The 16,771-nt window shown below is 46.5% G+C and overlaps 8 protein-coding genes across 8 annotated transcripts; 4 read left to right on the top strand and 4 right to left on the bottom strand.

Annotated features, from left to right (window-relative positions):
- Positions 1-110: 110 nt before the first annotated feature.
- Positions 111-996, top strand: PICMEDRAFT_75421 (hypothetical protein). Its single transcript, XM_019164937.1, has one exon. It carries the CDS (start codon positions 188-190, stop codon positions 566-568), a length of 381 nt encoding a protein of 126 aa, XP_019019890.1. The 5' UTR covers positions 111-187; the 3' UTR covers positions 569-996.
- On the top strand, positions 784-3,375 carry PICMEDRAFT_86825 (hypothetical protein). The gene has a single exon (XM_019165022.1). The coding sequence runs from the start codon at positions 999-1,001 to the stop codon at positions 3,318-3,320; it is 2,322 nt and encodes a 773-aa protein (XP_019019889.1). The 5' UTR covers positions 784-998; the 3' UTR covers positions 3,321-3,375.
- A 55-nt stretch (positions 3,376-3,430) lies between these two features.
- On the bottom strand, positions 3,431-4,684 carry PICMEDRAFT_70385 (hypothetical protein; the record flags this gene model as incomplete). The annotated part of the gene is made up of 1 exon (XM_019163626.1): positions 3,431-4,684. One exon carries the CDS (start codon positions 4,682-4,684, stop codon positions 3,431-3,433), a length of 1,254 nt encoding a protein of 417 aa, XP_019019888.1.
- Positions 4,685-5,719: 1,035 nt separating this feature from the next.
- Positions 5,720-9,411, top strand: PICMEDRAFT_14313 (hypothetical protein; the record flags this gene model as incomplete). Its single annotated transcript, XM_019160319.1, has 1 exon — positions 5,720-9,411. A coding segment is annotated over one exon (3,333 nt), but the record flags the coding sequence as incomplete, so codon positions are not given.
- Positions 9,252-11,869, bottom strand: PICMEDRAFT_14311 (hypothetical protein). The gene has a single exon (XM_019160318.1). It carries the CDS (start codon positions 11,812-11,814, stop codon positions 9,376-9,378), a length of 2,439 nt encoding a protein of 812 aa, XP_019019886.1. The 5' UTR covers positions 11,815-11,869; the 3' UTR covers positions 9,252-9,375.
- Positions 11,870-12,068: 199 nt separating this feature from the next.
- On the top strand, positions 12,069-13,601 carry PICMEDRAFT_14307 (hypothetical protein). The gene has a single exon (XM_019160317.1). The coding sequence runs from the start codon at positions 12,092-12,094 to the stop codon at positions 13,202-13,204; it is 1,113 nt and encodes a 370-aa protein (XP_019019885.1). The 5' UTR covers positions 12,069-12,091; the 3' UTR covers positions 13,205-13,601.
- Positions 12,851-16,054, bottom strand: PICMEDRAFT_14295 (hypothetical protein). The gene is made up of 2 exons (XM_019160315.1): positions 15,782-16,054; positions 12,851-14,978 (listed from the first exon to the last, which is right to left on the bottom strand). The coding sequence occupies exons 1-2, from the start codon at positions 16,017-16,019 to the stop codon at positions 13,282-13,284; spliced, it is 1,935 nt and encodes a 644-aa protein (XP_019019884.1). The 5' UTR covers positions 16,020-16,054; the 3' UTR covers positions 12,851-13,281.
- On the bottom strand, positions 15,719-16,758 carry PICMEDRAFT_14294 (hypothetical protein). The gene has a single exon (XM_019160314.1). The coding sequence runs from the start codon at positions 16,724-16,726 to the stop codon at positions 16,175-16,177; it is 552 nt and encodes a 183-aa protein (XP_019019883.1). The 5' UTR covers positions 16,727-16,758; the 3' UTR covers positions 15,719-16,174.
- Positions 16,759-16,771: the final 13 nt, after the last annotated feature.

Genomic DNA, 16,771 nt, shown 5'->3' with positions numbered 1-16,771 from the left:
TAATAGGCCGCTTATCAGCCGAGGACCGAGGATTTTCAGGCCCTGCCAAAATTGCCAGATATATAAACCCACGTCCCCCTGTAGTTGTTTCTCATCCATTCGGTGCTGTGTGATAAAATTCAAGGGAGAAAGTTTAATTTAGTAAAGTCAACTTTCTTAGCATATAAACCATTCACAGACAGCAACAATGCCAGCCACCAAAGTTACATGGGAATCAATCCAAGGACAAGAACACCCTGTTCTTTCTCCAGCCTTTGTCAGCAACGGTCACGTCTTCACATCCGGTATTATTGGCTCAAACTACGCTACAGGTGAAACCCCAGAAGACCTTGAGGAACAGGTCCACTTGGCAATCAAGAACCTAGAAAAAGTGTTGGTTGCAGGCGGTTCTTCTCTTGACAAAGTCTTCAAGGTGACTATGTTCATTTCACACGCAAACTACTCCAGCACCGTCAACAAGATCTACGGCCAGTACTTCCCACAAAAGCCAGCACGCTCTTGTGTTGTTGTGGCTTTCATGGATGCTGCCATCAAGTACGAACTCGAGGCAGTTGCAACCTTAGATTAGCTGGTCAGTCTATCACTATCACAGGAAAAAAAAAGAGAGCCTCTGTAGCCGTTGTGTGTATATACCTTTTCTTTTCATAACTATTTACCTATCCAACTTGTCACTAATTACTATCTTATCCACCACCACAACCAATCACACCGACGGACCCTCCGCTATCAGCTCACAAACGACTCTTTTCTCCCCCACCGTCCCCCACCACCTTCCTTTTTTGTCACTGATAACGAAAAAGGTGCGGCTATAATTGGTGCCTCAGTTTCCGGAAGGCGTGAACCATTTGATAAGCTGTCCGGAAAACTAAGTAACATGTGTATCCAAGGTTTAGGACAGATTATTTGTACTGCCACGAGGTAAAAGCGGATGTCCTTAAGGTGTAGTTGTAGCAAATATTTAGGCTTTGAAAGTGCCATTTCAGGTGCACAATCAGGAAATGTCAGTTAAAAGGCCGAAAAAAAACACCGGTCCATATATTTGCGATCACCATAATTGTGGGAAAGAGTTTTCCCGGCCGGATCATTTGAAAAGACACAAAGCGAACCACTCGGCTCGAAGGTTCAAATGCGATGACTCCTCTTGCAATAGACTTTTCACTAGGATTGACGTGAAAAGAAAACACGAGCAGAGAAATCATCCACGACTGAACCTCAAAAATGGTTTAGAACCCGGCTTCGAACATGGACAAGTTCAAGGTCTTAAGAGTGAAAGCGAAGGCGAAATTTTGCAAGCTGCAACAAAGGAAAATACTTCAGAGTCTCCGGATGCGTTTTCTACGGATTATCCGAAGTTTGAAGACGATCCACAAGAAGTTCGGGATTTTTCATCGCAAATCATTAAATGGTTACTTGATTCAACTGAGATATCACCCTCAAGCTCAATGCCTACAGATCAAATGATAAATGGAGCTTTACATCAAGCTCAGGAAGATCAGTTTGGGTTGAACTCAGCTCAACTTCTAGAAGAGGTTTTGGCTCTCTCGCCTGAATTTCCAACCGAAAATTTGCACACCGAAATTGATCAAAAGTTAAGATTTGATATGATAGGCTATATCCCGGTGCTTGAAAAACATCCAGATTTCACGATACCCAAGATCAAATGGTTTCTGGAAATATATTGGCTATTGTACCATTGTCAGTATCCCCTCTTACACCGCCCTTCGTTCTCCACTTTAGAGACACATCCTTTATTACTTTTGAGTATGATCATGATTGGCGCATCTTTTGCTAAAAAGACACAAGTTCCAGCTTATTTGAACTTGGTAGACCCATCTGAACTCTCACTAGCTATTGCTGAGCCTCTAAGGTGGGCCGTATTTGCTAGTGAATACTCAAAACCCCCATGCAAAGTATGGGTTATTCAAACACTAATAATATTAGAGACGTTCGAGGTAGCATGCTCGTCTAGAGCAATACACGAGCGTGCTTGCATCTTCAATAACGTCAAAATACAGCTTTTGCGACGAAGTCCGATTTTGGGAGGTGATCCTATGAAGGCTGTCGCTTCAGATAATAGCCGTTCAAACGTTTTATGGAACTCTTGGATCGAAAGTGAATCTATCAAAAGAGCAGCCTTGATGTCATTTAACTTAGACACCATTCATGCCGTGGTATTTGGCCACCCCGTTTCATTATTTGCTAATCAGCTAAAACTTTCTTTACCATGTCCGGATGATATTTGGGAATATAGAAATATCGATAAAAATAAGACTCCTTTATCGGTCACTGAAACTCCTCTATTTGTAGATGCCTTGCGACTGTTGCTGAAAAATGAGACAGTTGAAGTTGACTCTTTTGGACGACATATTCTCTTATCTGGTCTAATAAACCTTGTTTTGCAAATTGAGCAGAATATCTCTCAATGGTCAAACTTTGGATGGCATACTTTTGAAGAAAATTGGAGAGAAGTTCTCTCGTTTGCCATCGAATTTTGGAAGTCACAACTACCAGAGAATGATTGTTGTTTGACTTTGTCCAGTGTGCATTATATTGGGGCTACATCACCTCCATTACCACTTTCTTTGCTACCTGAGGACACCAGGTGCAAGTTCCCAGTCTACCATGCTGTTCAAATCTATCTGAAAATACCGCATTATGACTATATTGTCTTTGCAGGAGCACCAAAAAGGATGAACGTACCCATCTTGGAGGAAGATTTCGAAATAGTCGTGAGAAGGATTGAGAGATGGAGCAGCAGCGTAAATGGACAATTGGCTGTGATCAACTCGTTGCTTCTCCTCTGCGAGATGCTACTATCTTCGGAGAACTCACTGGATACCATCAACTACTGCTACGAGCCAGTCAAGGATCCGCTTATATACCGCCCCAATATTGTCATATCGTCTGTTTTGATATTATGGTCGTACACGTTCCATAAGTTTGGTCCTGAATCTAATTTCCTGGCTGGATTTAACGAGGAGTCCTATGAGCCATCATTTATCCCTGCTGTTGAAGATGGCTATGCATTTTTAAGACGGGTGCGTGATGAGCTATCCACAAGTTCTGGCATCTCATTCAGTGAGCTCAGTAAGCTGGATATCAACAAGAAGAATAGAAAGATGAGACAATGCTGCTCGATCTTAGACAAGATAGATGGGCTGAACAACACTGTCGGACTTTTGAGGTGTTTGGCGAACGAGTATAAGAAATGCGATTGGCATGTTGGCCGGGAGTACGCCAAATTGATGAACAACTGCATTAGGAGAAGTGCCGGATCTCCACAGATATTCTGTCCCGACATGTATGATGTAAAAGAATGAGAGGGTGGCGTGCCAGTGGGATATGAAACTCTATTTAAATGTCTGTACTCTCTATATATATACATTGTTGTGGTAGGGAAAGGGTTAACTATAGCATACTCCGAATCTGATTACCAGCCTCTGAAAGGAACCCAAATGTCCGCGACAACGTCATCGCCATCGAAGACAAAGAACCATGGGTAGGATGCAGCGGTGATGCAACTGTGCTGTGGCACGACCTCGACTCTTGTGCCCAAAGGAATCAACTTGGTGTCCTTCGATTCTTCCAGCGGAACAAGGATCCCGTGTTCTTGGCTCAAGCGGCCGACGGTCCAGTTCTCGTAGCCCTCTGGGGAGTAAACTCTACCGTGGCCTGGCACGGGACCGAACTCTCTGGCCAAGGCGATGACGCCGGCGTTGATCAACTGCTCGCCAGGCTCGATCTTGCCTCTTTGAGGGTAGGAGGACAAGACGTCTGCGAGAACACGGCAGGAGACGCTGCTCAAGGAGACACAGTGAGTGGCCATCTGCTGCAAGTCGCAGAATGGGTAGTTACCTGCGTGGAGCTCCAACTGGCCCGAGAGAGGCCCGAGCTTGGACACCTCGAGGACCTCGGAGGCGTGGGCAGTAGGGGTGGAGCCGACGGAGAGCTGGAGCTTGAGGGAGGGGTCGATGGCGAGGGCCTTCTTGCAGGCGAGGTTGCCGTGGGTGATTTCGTCGACCAAGAAGGACTCGGCCTGGTCGCAGTTGCAGGAGGAATAGGCGTGGCCGGCATGGCAGTAGAAGCCGTAGAGGGAGACGTAGTCCGAGAGGGGCGACGAGAGGACGGCGGTCAAGGTCTTGTCGAGCTCTGCGTCGTCGACGCCCAGGCCTGCACGGTTGGTGCCCATGTTGACCTTGAAGAAGATCGACCACTTCTTGGAGTAGCCGTGGGCCTTGCTGAACTTGGCCAGGGTCTCCACCTGGGCGTAGTTGTCGAGCATGAGGCGCAGGTGGGGCACGTGCTGCGAGAGCGCCACGAGCTCGGGCAGCCTGCTTTCCACCACGGGCAGGCTGAACAAGACGTCGTTGATGAGGCCCTGCTTGATGAGCGGCAGCAGGCCCCACGCCTCCATGAGCGTGGAGACAACGATCTTGTCTGTCGAGGCGTCTCCGGAGCCCAGCTGCAGCGCTGTTCCCTCGAGTGTCTTGTGCGTCTTCACGTGCGCACGGAAGTCTGCCCCGAGCTTTGCTGCGTTCTGCAGCATCTTGTTGCAGTTGTCCCTGAAGATGGTCCGGTCCACAATGAGGGACGGAGTTGGAAGCTCCGACTTTTTCTTGCCCTGGTAGGCCTTGACGAGCGTCTGCTTATCTGCTAGCGGGGTGAATTCGTATGGGAAGGACATGGTGCTGTGCTGTGCTGCTCTGTGCTGCTCTGTGCTGCTCTGTACTGTGCTGTTCTGTGCAGGCGCTGCTACTCTATCCCAAAAACCCGACACCTCTAGCCTCCACCTCTTCCCTTTCCCTGCCCCTGTCTTCGGCACCGTCTGTGCCATATATACCTTTCGAGGATCTTTCGAGGACCTTTCGAGGACCTTAAGCGGCTCCGACTGCTGCTCCCCGGACGGTGGGGGGTGGCCGAGAGTGCGGCGATAAGCGGTGGGGCGGGTCTAGCGCGCCCCGCCGCCGCCGCCGTCTTTGCCGCCCGATACCCACGCCCCCGTCGGCAGCGTCGGGTGGGGGGTCCGCCGGGTGGGGGCGGCGCCCAAAACCGGGTCGATCGTCCCCGGCAGCGCCGGACCGCGCCGATCGTCGGAGGCCGCCCTGTTTCGGGGTCGTCTGCACGCGCCGGCAAGCGACAAAGGCCGCTCGCACGCGGTTGCCCGATCGGGCAGCGCGATCCGGAGCGGGCCCCCGGCGGGCTGATAAGAGCTCGGGAAGGCACGCCCGGCGGGGAACGCCATAGAGGCAGCAGGCGGGAGGAAAAGAGCAGCGGCATAGACAGGGGCGAGACCGGGAGAGGAAGAGGACACGGACGCAGCAGGACACACAGAGAGGCAGATAGACAGGCAGGCAGAGGGGCAGACAGGCACACAGGAGGGAGGGAGGGAGCTGTGCTGCCGCAGGCGCTATCTGCTATCTTCCGCAGACCATCGCGTTTGTTTGCGCCGGGGCCAATGCTGAATAAGCTTAGGTGCGTAGGCGGGGGTGCCAGCCGTGCCCGACTCTGGGGCCGCTATCGCAGGAGCCCTGTAGCTGATAGGGCTTGTGTGGTGGTGGCCTGCGAGGTTGCAGGGATTGCGGTTGCCGTTTTCTGTCTCGTTTGGTGCTGACCGAGGAAGAGAAGAAGAGAGGTGTAGAGCAGCAGGCAGGGGTGCAGGGCGCACGACCAGAGAGGATCCAGGACACCAGCGAGCCCCGGACCCACACACAGCGCTGCGATGTCAACGAACCCGCAGAAGAAAAGCGGCACAGAGGCGTCTGCGGCCGACGCCAAGAAGCCCAAGAAGACCAAGTCGAGGAACGGGTGTGTCACCTGCAAGAAGCGCAGACTCAAGTGCGACGAAACCAAGCCGCTGTGCCAGAACTGCATCAAGAAGGGCATTGTGTGCGGCGGCTACGCCATCAACTTCAAGTGGCGGGACTTCTCAGACACAGCCACCAGCCACAAGAGCGCAGCAGCAGAGGCGGCACACGCTGGTGGTGCCGGCACCGGTGCTGCTGCTGCCGCCGCCGCCCGGGCGCCGCCGGACCAGGCGTGTGCACACCACGAGCGCAGCAGCACACACGACCAGCCGGCTCACAACCCGCTGCAGAAGGCCCTCGAGGAGGCCACGCTCTCCGTCACGGGCAAGTCGGCGCAGGAGATCGCCATCGCCAACGTGCTCATCGCCAACGGGAAAAACCCCGAGCTCGCAGCCGCCGTCGCCTCCACCCTCAGCGGCCTCGTCAACAGCGACGACATCCTGCAGCTCGTGTCCAAGAAGGGTCTCCAGCCCGCCGGCGACCCGAAGCACGAGCCGTCCAGACCGCCCGCGGACAGAAAAGCCTCGAGAGCGACCAGGACCAAGACGGAGCGGACGGAGCAGACGGACGGCGGTGTCGTGAAGCAGGAGTCCGAGGACGAGACAGCTAAGAGCCAACGCGGCGAAGCAGACGAGGACGAGGAGGACGAGGACGAAAACGAGGACGAAGCCGACATCACCCACGCGGTCGCCGACATCCAGCCAAAGAAACTTGTAAATACCGAGTACAGGAACAACAACCTCTTGCATTCCCTGGCAGACATCGCTTCCAAGGTGCCCGCCAGCCCCGTCGGCCCCCTCTCGCCCTTCAGCGAGACGTTTCACCTGACAAAGGGAGCCAGACCTCAGAAACCAGACTCGTTCGCCAAATCTCCGCTCCTCACCTCTTCGTCAAAGTACCTCAAGACCCTGCCGCCCTTGCACCCGGAAATCGTCTCCAAAACAAAGGGAAACAACCCTCCGCTGACCTTTTTCAAAGACTCGCCCCAGGCCCCGGCCTCCTTTTCCCCCTCCATCTTCCCCCGGTCCCCAAACAACTCCGGACTGCTCTCCTCCTACCCACACGCCAACTTCGACCCGGCAGCGGGGCCCGCTACAAATTCAAATGTCGCTACTCCGAGGTTTGTGGACGAAATGGAATCCTATTCCAACCTGCAGCAATTTGCCAAGTTCTCCCCAATGCCGGCGGATTCTTTCCAACAGCAGTACGAACACAATGATCACTCCATGAAGAACACCCCTGGGTTCCCAGCGCAGCATAGCCCTCAATTCTACTCTTTACACTCAATTCTTAGCGGAGGAGACCCTTCAAATGTCGCAATCCCAAATATCGGCTCCCTTTCAGCCATCGCTGGTAACGAGCAGTTGCAGGCCTTCCCAAGCGTAGCGCCATCTCCACTTTTCGAAATTGAGACACCAAAGCCAGGTCAGTCGAATCCAGCCTCACCCTACACGACGATGCTAAACTATATCAATGCCACTCAACTACCTGACAAAATACGCCCCAAAATTGAGGAGCAGAGAGCAGATAAAGAGGTTGTTGAAAACTCTAAACAAATGCCTTCAAATTATAGCAACTTTGCCGTAGATGCAAGCTCGCCTAGATCAGTTGCTTCCGACATGAGCTCCACCTTGGACATTTTTGAGCATCCAAATCGCCCCCAGTCACTGATGCCTCAAAATCCAGTTAATCTTTATTCATTGCATTTATCGGACGAAAACCTAACAACATTAGTGGCTTTTGACCAGTACACCTGCGGGATTATGTCAATAAAGAATGGGCCGACTGAAAATCCATGGCGTACCTTCCTGCTACCAATGTCAGTCGATCACCCCGTTGTTCGAAGTGCCTTGTTGGCAATGACTTGCTTTCATGTGGCCAGAGGTGACCCGATGCTGAGAGCTAGAGGTGTTCGTTACATGAAGGATGCAATCGTCACTCTGGTTCATAGTTTGAGCTCCGATAACTCAAAGGATAAAACGAAAAAACTGAAAGGTAAATCTTCAGATACATCAACTGAGATAGTGGCTCGTACACCACCGGATGTTGCTCTTGCGACATGTATTGCTTTGGCTATGGGTGAAGCATGGGATAGACACATTAGTACGGGTATTGCACATTTGAAAGGTGCTAAAAGTATGATTATTAGGGTTCTCAATAAGTTGGAAGGGAAGAAGAAGAGTAAAAAGAGAAGAAGTAGCAGTGTCGGCTCATTTTCAGACGCTGGATCTGTACTGATGTCCAATTCAGAAAGCAATCACACGAATTCATCTGATAAAATCGAAAATTTAGGTTCCGAAACCCCAGATAATGAGTTACACAAGAAAAAACTCCCCAAGGAATTGCAATTCCTAGTTAATGCTTGGATGTATTTTGACGTCTTGGCTAGAATGACCAGTGAAAATGACGATGATAACTTTTCAGATAGTGATGATGAAGAGGCAATTGATGATGGAGAGTATGAGAACTTTGATGCTCTGAAGGACTCCGATGATAGTGAAAGTATAGGTGCCGATGAGGAACTGGGAGACAAGTCCATGAAAAGAAAATTCAGCCAGAACTTTGAGCAGCCGTCAAAGAAACGTGGGAAGAAGAAGAAGAAACATGACGAAAACAATAGTTCCTCTGTCATTGCCAAGTTCAGAAATTTCAATCTTGAAGATGGTGATACAATCGATCCACTCTTAGGTATTGCTCAGACCCTTTTTCCTATCATGAGTGACGTTGCAACGCTTATTGAACAAGTGCGAAGAGCAAAGGTGAAAGCCAAGGCTATCTCTGACAAAAATTCAAAGACCCCTCTTAGATTGATTTCTAGAGCTGTTGAGCTAAAAACTGCCATTGAACGTTGGAAAATCCCACCTCTGCCTCAAATGCCCAATAAAGTACCAGCAGAAGATCCCACTTTTGATTTGAATGCAGCAGTGGCCACAGCTGAAGCTTACCGATATGCCACTCTTTTGTATCTACATCAGACTGTGCCTGAAGTGCCAAGCCAAGGTTCTCACAGTTTGGCAGAGAATGTCATGATGCTACTGGCAAGTGTTCCAGGGAGTTCGAGAACTTTAGTTACTCACATGTTCCCTCTTTTTGTAGCGTCATGTGAAGCCAAGCCAGGAGAAGAAAGGGAGTGGGCTAGAGAAAGGTGGACGGAGTTGATTGACAAAATGTGGATAGGTACAATTGAGAGGGCTTGGGAGGTGGTGAAAGAAGTTTGGGCAAGAAAGGACGCTCTTTCGGGGAAAAAACGTAGCAAGATTTTTACAGAGAAAGATCCAAGCTTGGAACTAATTCAAAAGACTGATGACAAAAGTGGTCTAGAGTATAATAAGGTCAAAAGGAGAATTAGTATGGTGATACACGGTAATGATGAGGATTTGGTTGATGACGAAGATAACATGGTTGGAAGCTGGACTCATTGGACCACTGTTATGAGAGAATGGGGATGGGAAGTTCTACTTGCATGAATTGATTTTCGAAATTGATTTGTCTTGCCCATTTACCATCACAGAGAATGTTACTTTTTATGTGTAGGAAATATAGAACTTATACAAAGTAGAAAAGTATGTATTTAGCTGTCGAATACACATTTATCATAAAATGATTCCCACAACTCTATTAGAATCTTCTGGTTTTCGATTAAACTTTCCCAGTATATTTCAACCATATTTTTGAAATCTTTGATTTTACCAAACTCAAATCTTGATAATTCGGACTTAAAAATCTTATCAAACTCATCTTTGAACAATACTTGCTTATCCAATACACTGTTGATCTTTGATAGCTCGTCCTCATACCTCTTAATCTTCTCAGGTTGATTTTGATTCTTGGCCCTAAACCTTGCCAAACTGTGCTCCTTTTTCTCCTGGTGTTGCTTTAATGTGGCTACACTATTGCAGATCTTTAGTCTATTCTCAAAACAGTTTCGAATAGAACCAATCAAGCGCACGTATTCGTCGACTGTGGACCCAAAAGTAAGTACTTGAGACAAATTACCACGTTCGAGTATTTCTTTAACTTTAGACTGCAGCTCCTCGAAATTGGACAAAATATCAGTAATTTCGACGTTAACTTCTAGATCGACCAATTGTTGAATAACTGTTGTGACATCTTGCAATGATAAAGTCAATTCGTCACGTTTTTCTAGAATCATGTCAAGACTTTGGGTAAGTTGGCGTAGTTGAGTATCAAGGCTATCAATATATGCTTGTTTTTCCAGGATAAAAGGATCTTCTTCGACATACTTTGGCGCATTTAGACCGATCAATGAGCTGAAAAATCCACCACCAGATGATGACTCAGAAATCCCTAAACTTGCTGTTGCATTTAGTATTTGTGCCATAGTGTTCATTGGCCCATCTAGATGGGTATTTTCATCAACGGATGCAGGAATCTTGAGATCGGGATCATGACGCACAATTGTTTCTCGTTCTTTGGAATCTTCTGTGAAATTTTCTGAACGTAGAAATATGATGAAGTCCGGATCAGTTTGAAGAACTTTTCTTTGTGATACTTTATTCAACATATTTTCTAATGCAAGCCTCCTGTTTTCGATAAACTTATCATTAAAGCGCCCATACACTTGCTTTTCAGGAGGAGGTGGAATAACGTATCCCGGGTGATTGTTTAACAGTTGATGATATAGCCATAGAAAATCTCTGTACCTTCTTGTCACAGTGGTATCCTGATTATCAAATAAATCAGACTTGGTTTTCGTATTGATGGTGTAAACAACGTGAGTATCAGTTATCTCTCCAACTTTAATTGGATCTCCAACGGTGATATCAAATTTTTCACCCTTTTCATCTTCCAGATGGTATTTCGATGGCGAAAAGGACTCAGACACAGAAACAGAAGAAACAGGCGAAATCGGATGACGGCTATTTTCTAACACTTGGTCTCTGTTAACATTGAAAAGCGGAGCTTCCGACTCAGTGATAAATTTTTGTTTCCTCGATCTTGGGGATACTGAAACTATATCAAAATTATTCCCATTAGGGGTATCGTTTTGCAAAGGCGCCGAAAGTGGATCCACAGGCGTCAAGTTACTACTGTCTGTAGCAGAAGAAAGGTCTTTCACCGATGTAGATGGTTCAGAACGCAACACCGATTTTGCGATTCTTCTAGGCCGTAAAATTTTGATCTTTCTGTTTGGGGAAACAAAACCTTTTGATTTCGATAAACGGTCACTGGCAGCAGCTGTAGAGCTGTTACTATCATTTGCCTCAGCTGCACCAGCGGCATTGGATCCGGCAAGGCTCAAAAGATTGTTGAGTGGAGAATCATCCACACCATTACTAAGACCCATTGCAGTCTTAGCAGGAGATAAGGCGAAAAGCTCATCGGTGTTGATTTTGTCGTCCTCATTATCTTCTAGAAATCCACGAGTGTTGGTGTCCTTTGTGAGTGAGCTTAAAAGTTCATTTTTCTTCTCCTTCAATAAATTGATGTCTATATGTCCTACAGCATCGCCGTCGTTGTTTTTGATAGATGAGGCTAAAAATGGATTTCCCATATCGGATTTCCTGTGTATATTGTCGACATAATGTACATGATCTGTTTGATCAAAATGGCTGTCCTCAGTTTGCTCATTATCGTTATCGGAATCCCCCTCTACCCCAGCATTTCTCTCTTCATTCAAAAGAATTGACTTCATTGTCTGCGCAAGCTCGTTCTGGATCTTGAACTCATCTATGTGACTTACATTGTCATATATTGGTGAATATGACTTGTAAGGCTGGGCATCTTGCGGGTCGGCGTCCCAAGGATGATCAGTTGTGTGTTCATTTTTCGCATGGTTGTCTCTGTTCTCTTTTGCATGCCCAATATTATCCACATCGTCTTCTGATACCTTAGTGTCCATTGTATCATCTGCCGAAAAGGCATTATAGGGATTAGGATAAGCGGTATCTGCACCTGAAGCAGCAGTGTACAGCACCGATGCAGAATTGGCTTCTGTGGACAGCGGGGATTCGCCCCAGACGTTACTGCTTTCCATGTCTGAGTTCATAGTTGATGCTTGCTCTCCTTCTAGTGAGATGCGGGTCTTGTTTGTTGTGTTGGCGCAACCAAGAGGGTATGCCTGCTTCATCCCAACAAGAATCAGAGGCGCAACACGGAAAGGACAACGAAGATCTGTGGAGTGGGAAAAACGAAGCGGAAGGAGGAGCGCATTTTGACGTGTGTTGCTTTAAGGTTGAGGGCCCTTGTCTCGGTAATGGAGATGATGATGGTGAAGGCGGAAGACAATCCACACACTGGTCAGTTGTATCCCAGAATCAAGCAAAATGGATCAGACGTTGTTTTTTAGGCAATGTGTGGACATTTATACGGAATCGTTGAAGGAAAATGAGAATCTGGAGAAGGAGAGACTGACTGAAAGACCTTTCAACAAGACACCTCGTGCAGAGTATCATATTGCAAGCAGTGCCTTTTACACGAAAGCCACATCAATGCATCATGCATTAATATCACTAATAACACTAATCAACACCGTTCGACCCCAATATCTTTTAGCAAATTCGAGAGAGCTCTCCGAGGAGCAGAAGATTATGCTCGACACCGAAATCAAGACTAAAATTCAAAGATTGACGGGGAAGGTAAAAAACCTTCAGGATGTTGAAGCTCGTTTACAAAAGATGGGTGCAGACTCCGAGGAGCTCACTTCAGCACTTGACAAAATAGGATTTTGTATTTCAACCGAAGGTCAGAATTGGAACAGGCTACAGACTTTGACTCGGAACTTGATTTCTATGGGAGACTATTCCGACTACATCTCTGTGAGGAATGGTACTTTGAGAACCATCTTTTGTAACATTGTTAGCACATTGGCTTTGCTTTTGCAGACAGTGCTTCTCACATGGAATGACATGCATGACAAACGCGTTGAGCGTCTGGTGCAGTTGAAAAAGTCTACTTTGAGCACCTCTTCATCGTATAAAGCTAACCAACCTCAGTCGGTACAAATGGATTCGAACATGTTCAAGCTAAATGATTCAAGCAGTCTCTCTGAATACACGGAATCTGAAATAAGGTATGTTACTGATGACTATGAGAAGTTGCAAGACAAGTTGCCAGAGCATGAGCTGATGCAACTTCAATCCGAACAGGACTCTCTAGCTGAGGAGCTAAAGAAAGGTACCTTAGATGCAGTGACACAGATTGAATCGTCGATGCTGGATGTTGCCAGCATGGTGCGTGAAATTGGAGTTCAGCTTTCCATGCAAAATGAAAACATAACATTGATGGATCAACACAAGGATGAAATTGTGGGTAACGTCAAAAGTGGTAATACAGTTTTGGTCAAGGCAAATGAGAAAAACAGCAAAAGGAATAAAACACTTGCATGGGCAATATTTTTTGCTGCATTGATTTTGTTGATGGTTGATTACATTCTTTAGTTGTCGTAATTATAGTTTATATAGCAACCTCATCTAACGATTTCATGTTAGGATAGATGGGGTCAAGTGAATACAGATCATTCAAAAGATACTATCTTGCCAGCACCTACAGTCATACCCTCCTTTCTGAGTACTATTCTCTTCAGTTTATCAATACCGTGTAAACCGTCCTCATTCTCAGATGCCTTTTCTTCAGATGATAGTTCTACAATTGGAACAGGCTTCTCTGTTTCGATCACAACTCTTGCACGCTGGGATGAACTTAAATGCTTCCTTTTCTTGTTTTTCTTAAATTTTATAGCCCCGTCATCACCAGTGATCTTTGTTTCAACCCATTCAATTGCCGATAACTTTGCGGCATATGAAACATTACCCCGGAAAAGTACAAATGGAGTACCCACGAGAACCGGACGCGTTAGTCCAAACATACGAAGTTCACATTCCAGCTTTTGACAGCAACAAACATTGGCATCTTTATCAGAGTTGGAAGTGATTTTGGTGGCCACATCACCAATGCAGATAGCATCTGGCAATTCTATCTTGCGTAGCTTGATTTCCACAAATTCACCGGCAACAGTAATTTTTTCATTGACTCGATTACTTGTAGCAGAATTGTCATTCTTTTTAGCCAACTCTGAGATCTGTGAAATGGTTGTCACTACACTATCAACTTGAGCTGTTTCTCCAGAAGGCCAGAGTTTGAGAGACTCACCTGGCTGCAAGACGCCACTGTTAACACGACCATGTATAGTTAGTTGATCAGGTTTCTTAGTAGAGTCAGAATTTGAACCACTTGTGATATCTGTAACAGTGAGTACAAATGGGTCATCAACATCCGATGTCATCTGTTCAAAAGTCCGATGTGTGTCTTCGTTCATTTTTTCTAAATATTGGAAAAGAGTTATTGATTCTTTGTACCATGGACACTGATCACTTTTCTTTACAATATTATCTCCTTTGAATCCTGATGCCGGAACAAAGCTCAACTCATTTTCTGAGAAGCTGAGAGTTTCCACTAAGTAAGATGTTAAAGATTCTTCTATCAACTTGAACCTATCTTGATCCCACCCAATAACGTCCATTTTATTGACAACAATCAATACTCGTTGTATACCCAAGTTTCTGGCAATAGTAAGCTGCTCAAATGTTTGGCCTTTTGCAATTTCAGGTTGAGAAGCATCCGAAGAAATGAAATGGCTGTTGACATTAGAAGCTTCAAAAATCAAGTCTGATGTAGCATCAATAATGACAACGGCAACATCGGCCTGGGTAATACCATTGATCATTTGTGGAACATAATCACGATGCCCTGGCGAATCAATGACAGCAAATCTCATTTTTGCTGTTTCAAATTGTGTTTGGACGATGTCAACGGTAACACCACGAGATCTTTCTTCTGGAGTTTGATCCATAACCCAGGCCAAGGAAAATGAACCTTTTCCTGCAAGTTCAGCATCACGAGTAAGCTTATGTAACGTACGAGAGTCAACAATACCTAAATCATACAACAATCTACCAATTGTCGTTGACTTTCCGCTATCAACGTGTCCTATTACAATCAAAGATAACAATGGTTTGTCCGCTTTACGTTCAAGTTCCTCCTGTAAATTAATTTTTGACTTTGGTTTTGTAGCAGTTGCTTCTTTCTTTTTGATGACCTCTTTCTCTTTCTCTTTTTCCAAAGTTACTTTTGCAACTTTCTCTGAAAGGGACTCTACTACTTTCCTCTTATCATCGGGGCTTGGATTTTTGAAATTTTTGGTGATTTTTTGGGCTAAAAAATCGGGTATGGGTTGGATTAAGGTTCTGTTAGTATCCTGTGACTGTTTACCAGAATTACCAGAATTATGTTCTGGTAGATCTTCTGATTCAATCTTTCTTCTCTTAAAGCTAGGCAGTATTGTGTGGGAGTTTTCTGAAAAAGTATCATTTGAGAAGATTACACGAGGGAGAATATGTGTGGGGGAAAGTTGAATCCTGGAATAACGTTCTGTCCTGACCCCATCGTGCTTGGAAAAATTGTAAGTTTTGATTTGCTGTTTAGTTTTGATTTGCTCCGATGCTGCAACATTCTCAGGATTGGTATGATCGTCCTTTTCGATAGGAATACTTTTTTGCCTTTGGATGCTGTGTTGAGGGCTTAGTCCCGAGGATTTCACTGTTGCATGCAGCTCCCTTTTTTTGGACAGTAAGGAGGACAGAGCTGAAGACTTTTCCGAAGATGCCAACTTCCTTTTCTGCATCAACTTCGACAATCCGTTAGATGGCGAAGCTGTCAAGTCTGCTGTAGGAATGTCGGACGAAGCGCCCGCAGAAGCTGTGGACGCCTGCTGTTTTCGTTTCTGTGCTAACAGCTGTAATTTTGACATTACGTTTCACCTTCACTTCTCAGGTGTCAGATCTGTACCCTTTGCCAGGATAGGATTTACGTGACGATGCCTAAGGGAGAAAGGTGTGTTAAAGAGAGTCTGCGGTCAATCATGGACGGCGGCGCGTTGGTTGTGGATGGAAATTTGGCAAGAGAAAGTAAGAAAGAGGAAAGACTGGAAAGTAAGAAGGGGGAAGGGGTATACGTACGTTTGTGGTTCTCCTGGACAATGACAAAGGCCTCGTCGGGATCGAAGTTTGCCTCCCATATGTATTCCTTGAGGAGATCATCCGGAATGTCAGTGTAGCTGCTGTTCTGAAGCCGCTCTTTGAAGGGAGGAAGCATGTCGTGTAGGAGGTCGTAGTCTTGGTCGTTCAATGCGTCCTCGTCAAAACCTCCCGAGGCGTAGCCGTCACCATAGTCGTTGTAGTCGTCACTGCTGTTCATGTCTATGAGGCGTTGGGGCAAGATGAAGGTTTTTTGTCTTACACAGGAAATGTACAGATTATAGAGAAATAAAAAAGCTCTTGACGTTAAAAAAAATGGAAAAGAAGCGAAATTCGGGTAGAAGTGCTACCTCTGACGCTGTGGGAGTCCACTTTTCACTCTGGCTTTTCACGATAGAAATGGGTTTCACAAGTGGTTCTTTCGGTGTGTTTGTTCAAGTACAGCTGGTGGTATGTCTCTGCATCGTAGAAGCTCCTGAAGTCTTCGATTTCCGTTACAATCCGCTTGTTTTTGTACCATTCCTTCTGAAAGGTGTCCTTGACCGCCTCGGCTATCTTCTTCTGCTCGTCGTCGGTGGTGAAAATCCCACTTCTATACTGGGTACCCATGTCTGGGCCCTGTGAGTTGAGGGTGGTTGGGTCGTGGATTCTGAAGAAAAAGTCCACCAAGTCCTTGTAGCTGGTCTGGCTTGGTTCGTAGGAAATGAGAACGGCTTCGGCGAAATCGGTCTCACCGGTGCACACCTGTTTGTACGAAGGGTTGGCAATGTTCTCTCTGCCGTTGGCATAGCCTACCTTGATGTCCAGGATCTGCGATGGGAACTGGAAGTACTTTCTGTAGTTGTACTCCACACCCCAGAAACAGCCGGCGGCGAACACGGCGAAGCGGGAGGTGTCTGTGGTTTTGATGGTTGATACAACACTCATTCTTGGATTTTCTTTCCTGGCTTTGTAAGCTCTTTCCGGTTGGGC

The sequence above is a fragment of the Pichia membranifaciens genome, assembly GCF_001661235.1.
Source record: "Pichia membranifaciens NRRL Y-2026 unplaced genomic scaffold PICMEscaffold_1, whole genome shotgun sequence".
Classification (NCBI taxonomy): domain Eukaryota; kingdom Fungi; phylum Ascomycota; class Pichiomycetes; order Pichiales; family Pichiaceae; genus Pichia; species Pichia membranifaciens.
This window is presented reverse-complemented; position numbering and strand designations above follow the sequence as displayed.

What these genes read in the sequence shown, in the direction of transcription:
- PICMEDRAFT_86825 (XM_019165022.1), top strand. Translation starts at nt 999, where the DNA reads ATGTCAGTTAAAAGGCCGAAAAAAAACACCGGTCCATATATTTGCGAT.
- PICMEDRAFT_14294 (XM_019160314.1), bottom strand. Translation starts at nt 16,726, where the DNA reads ATGAGTGTTGTATCAACCATCAAAACCACAGACACCTCCCGCTTCGCC.
- PICMEDRAFT_14295 (XM_019160315.1), bottom strand. Translation starts at nt 16,019, where the DNA reads ATGAACAGCAGTGACGACTACAACGACTATGGTGACGGCTACGCCTCG. An exon ending in TGTCCAGGAGAACCACAAAC is followed by an intron (nt 14,979 to 15,781) that starts GTACGTATACCC and finishes CCGATTTTTTAG; the next exon opens with CCCAAAAAATCACCAAAAAT.
- PICMEDRAFT_75421 (XM_019164937.1), top strand. Translation starts at nt 188, where the DNA reads ATGCCAGCCACCAAAGTTACATGGGAATCAATCCAAGGACAAGAACAC.
- PICMEDRAFT_14307 (XM_019160317.1), top strand. Translation starts at nt 12,092, where the DNA reads ATGGATCAGACGTTGTTTTTTAGGCAATGTGTGGACATTTATACGGAA.
- PICMEDRAFT_14311 (XM_019160318.1), bottom strand. Translation starts at nt 11,814, where the DNA reads ATGAACTCAGACATGGAAAGCAGTAACGTCTGGGGCGAATCCCCGCTG.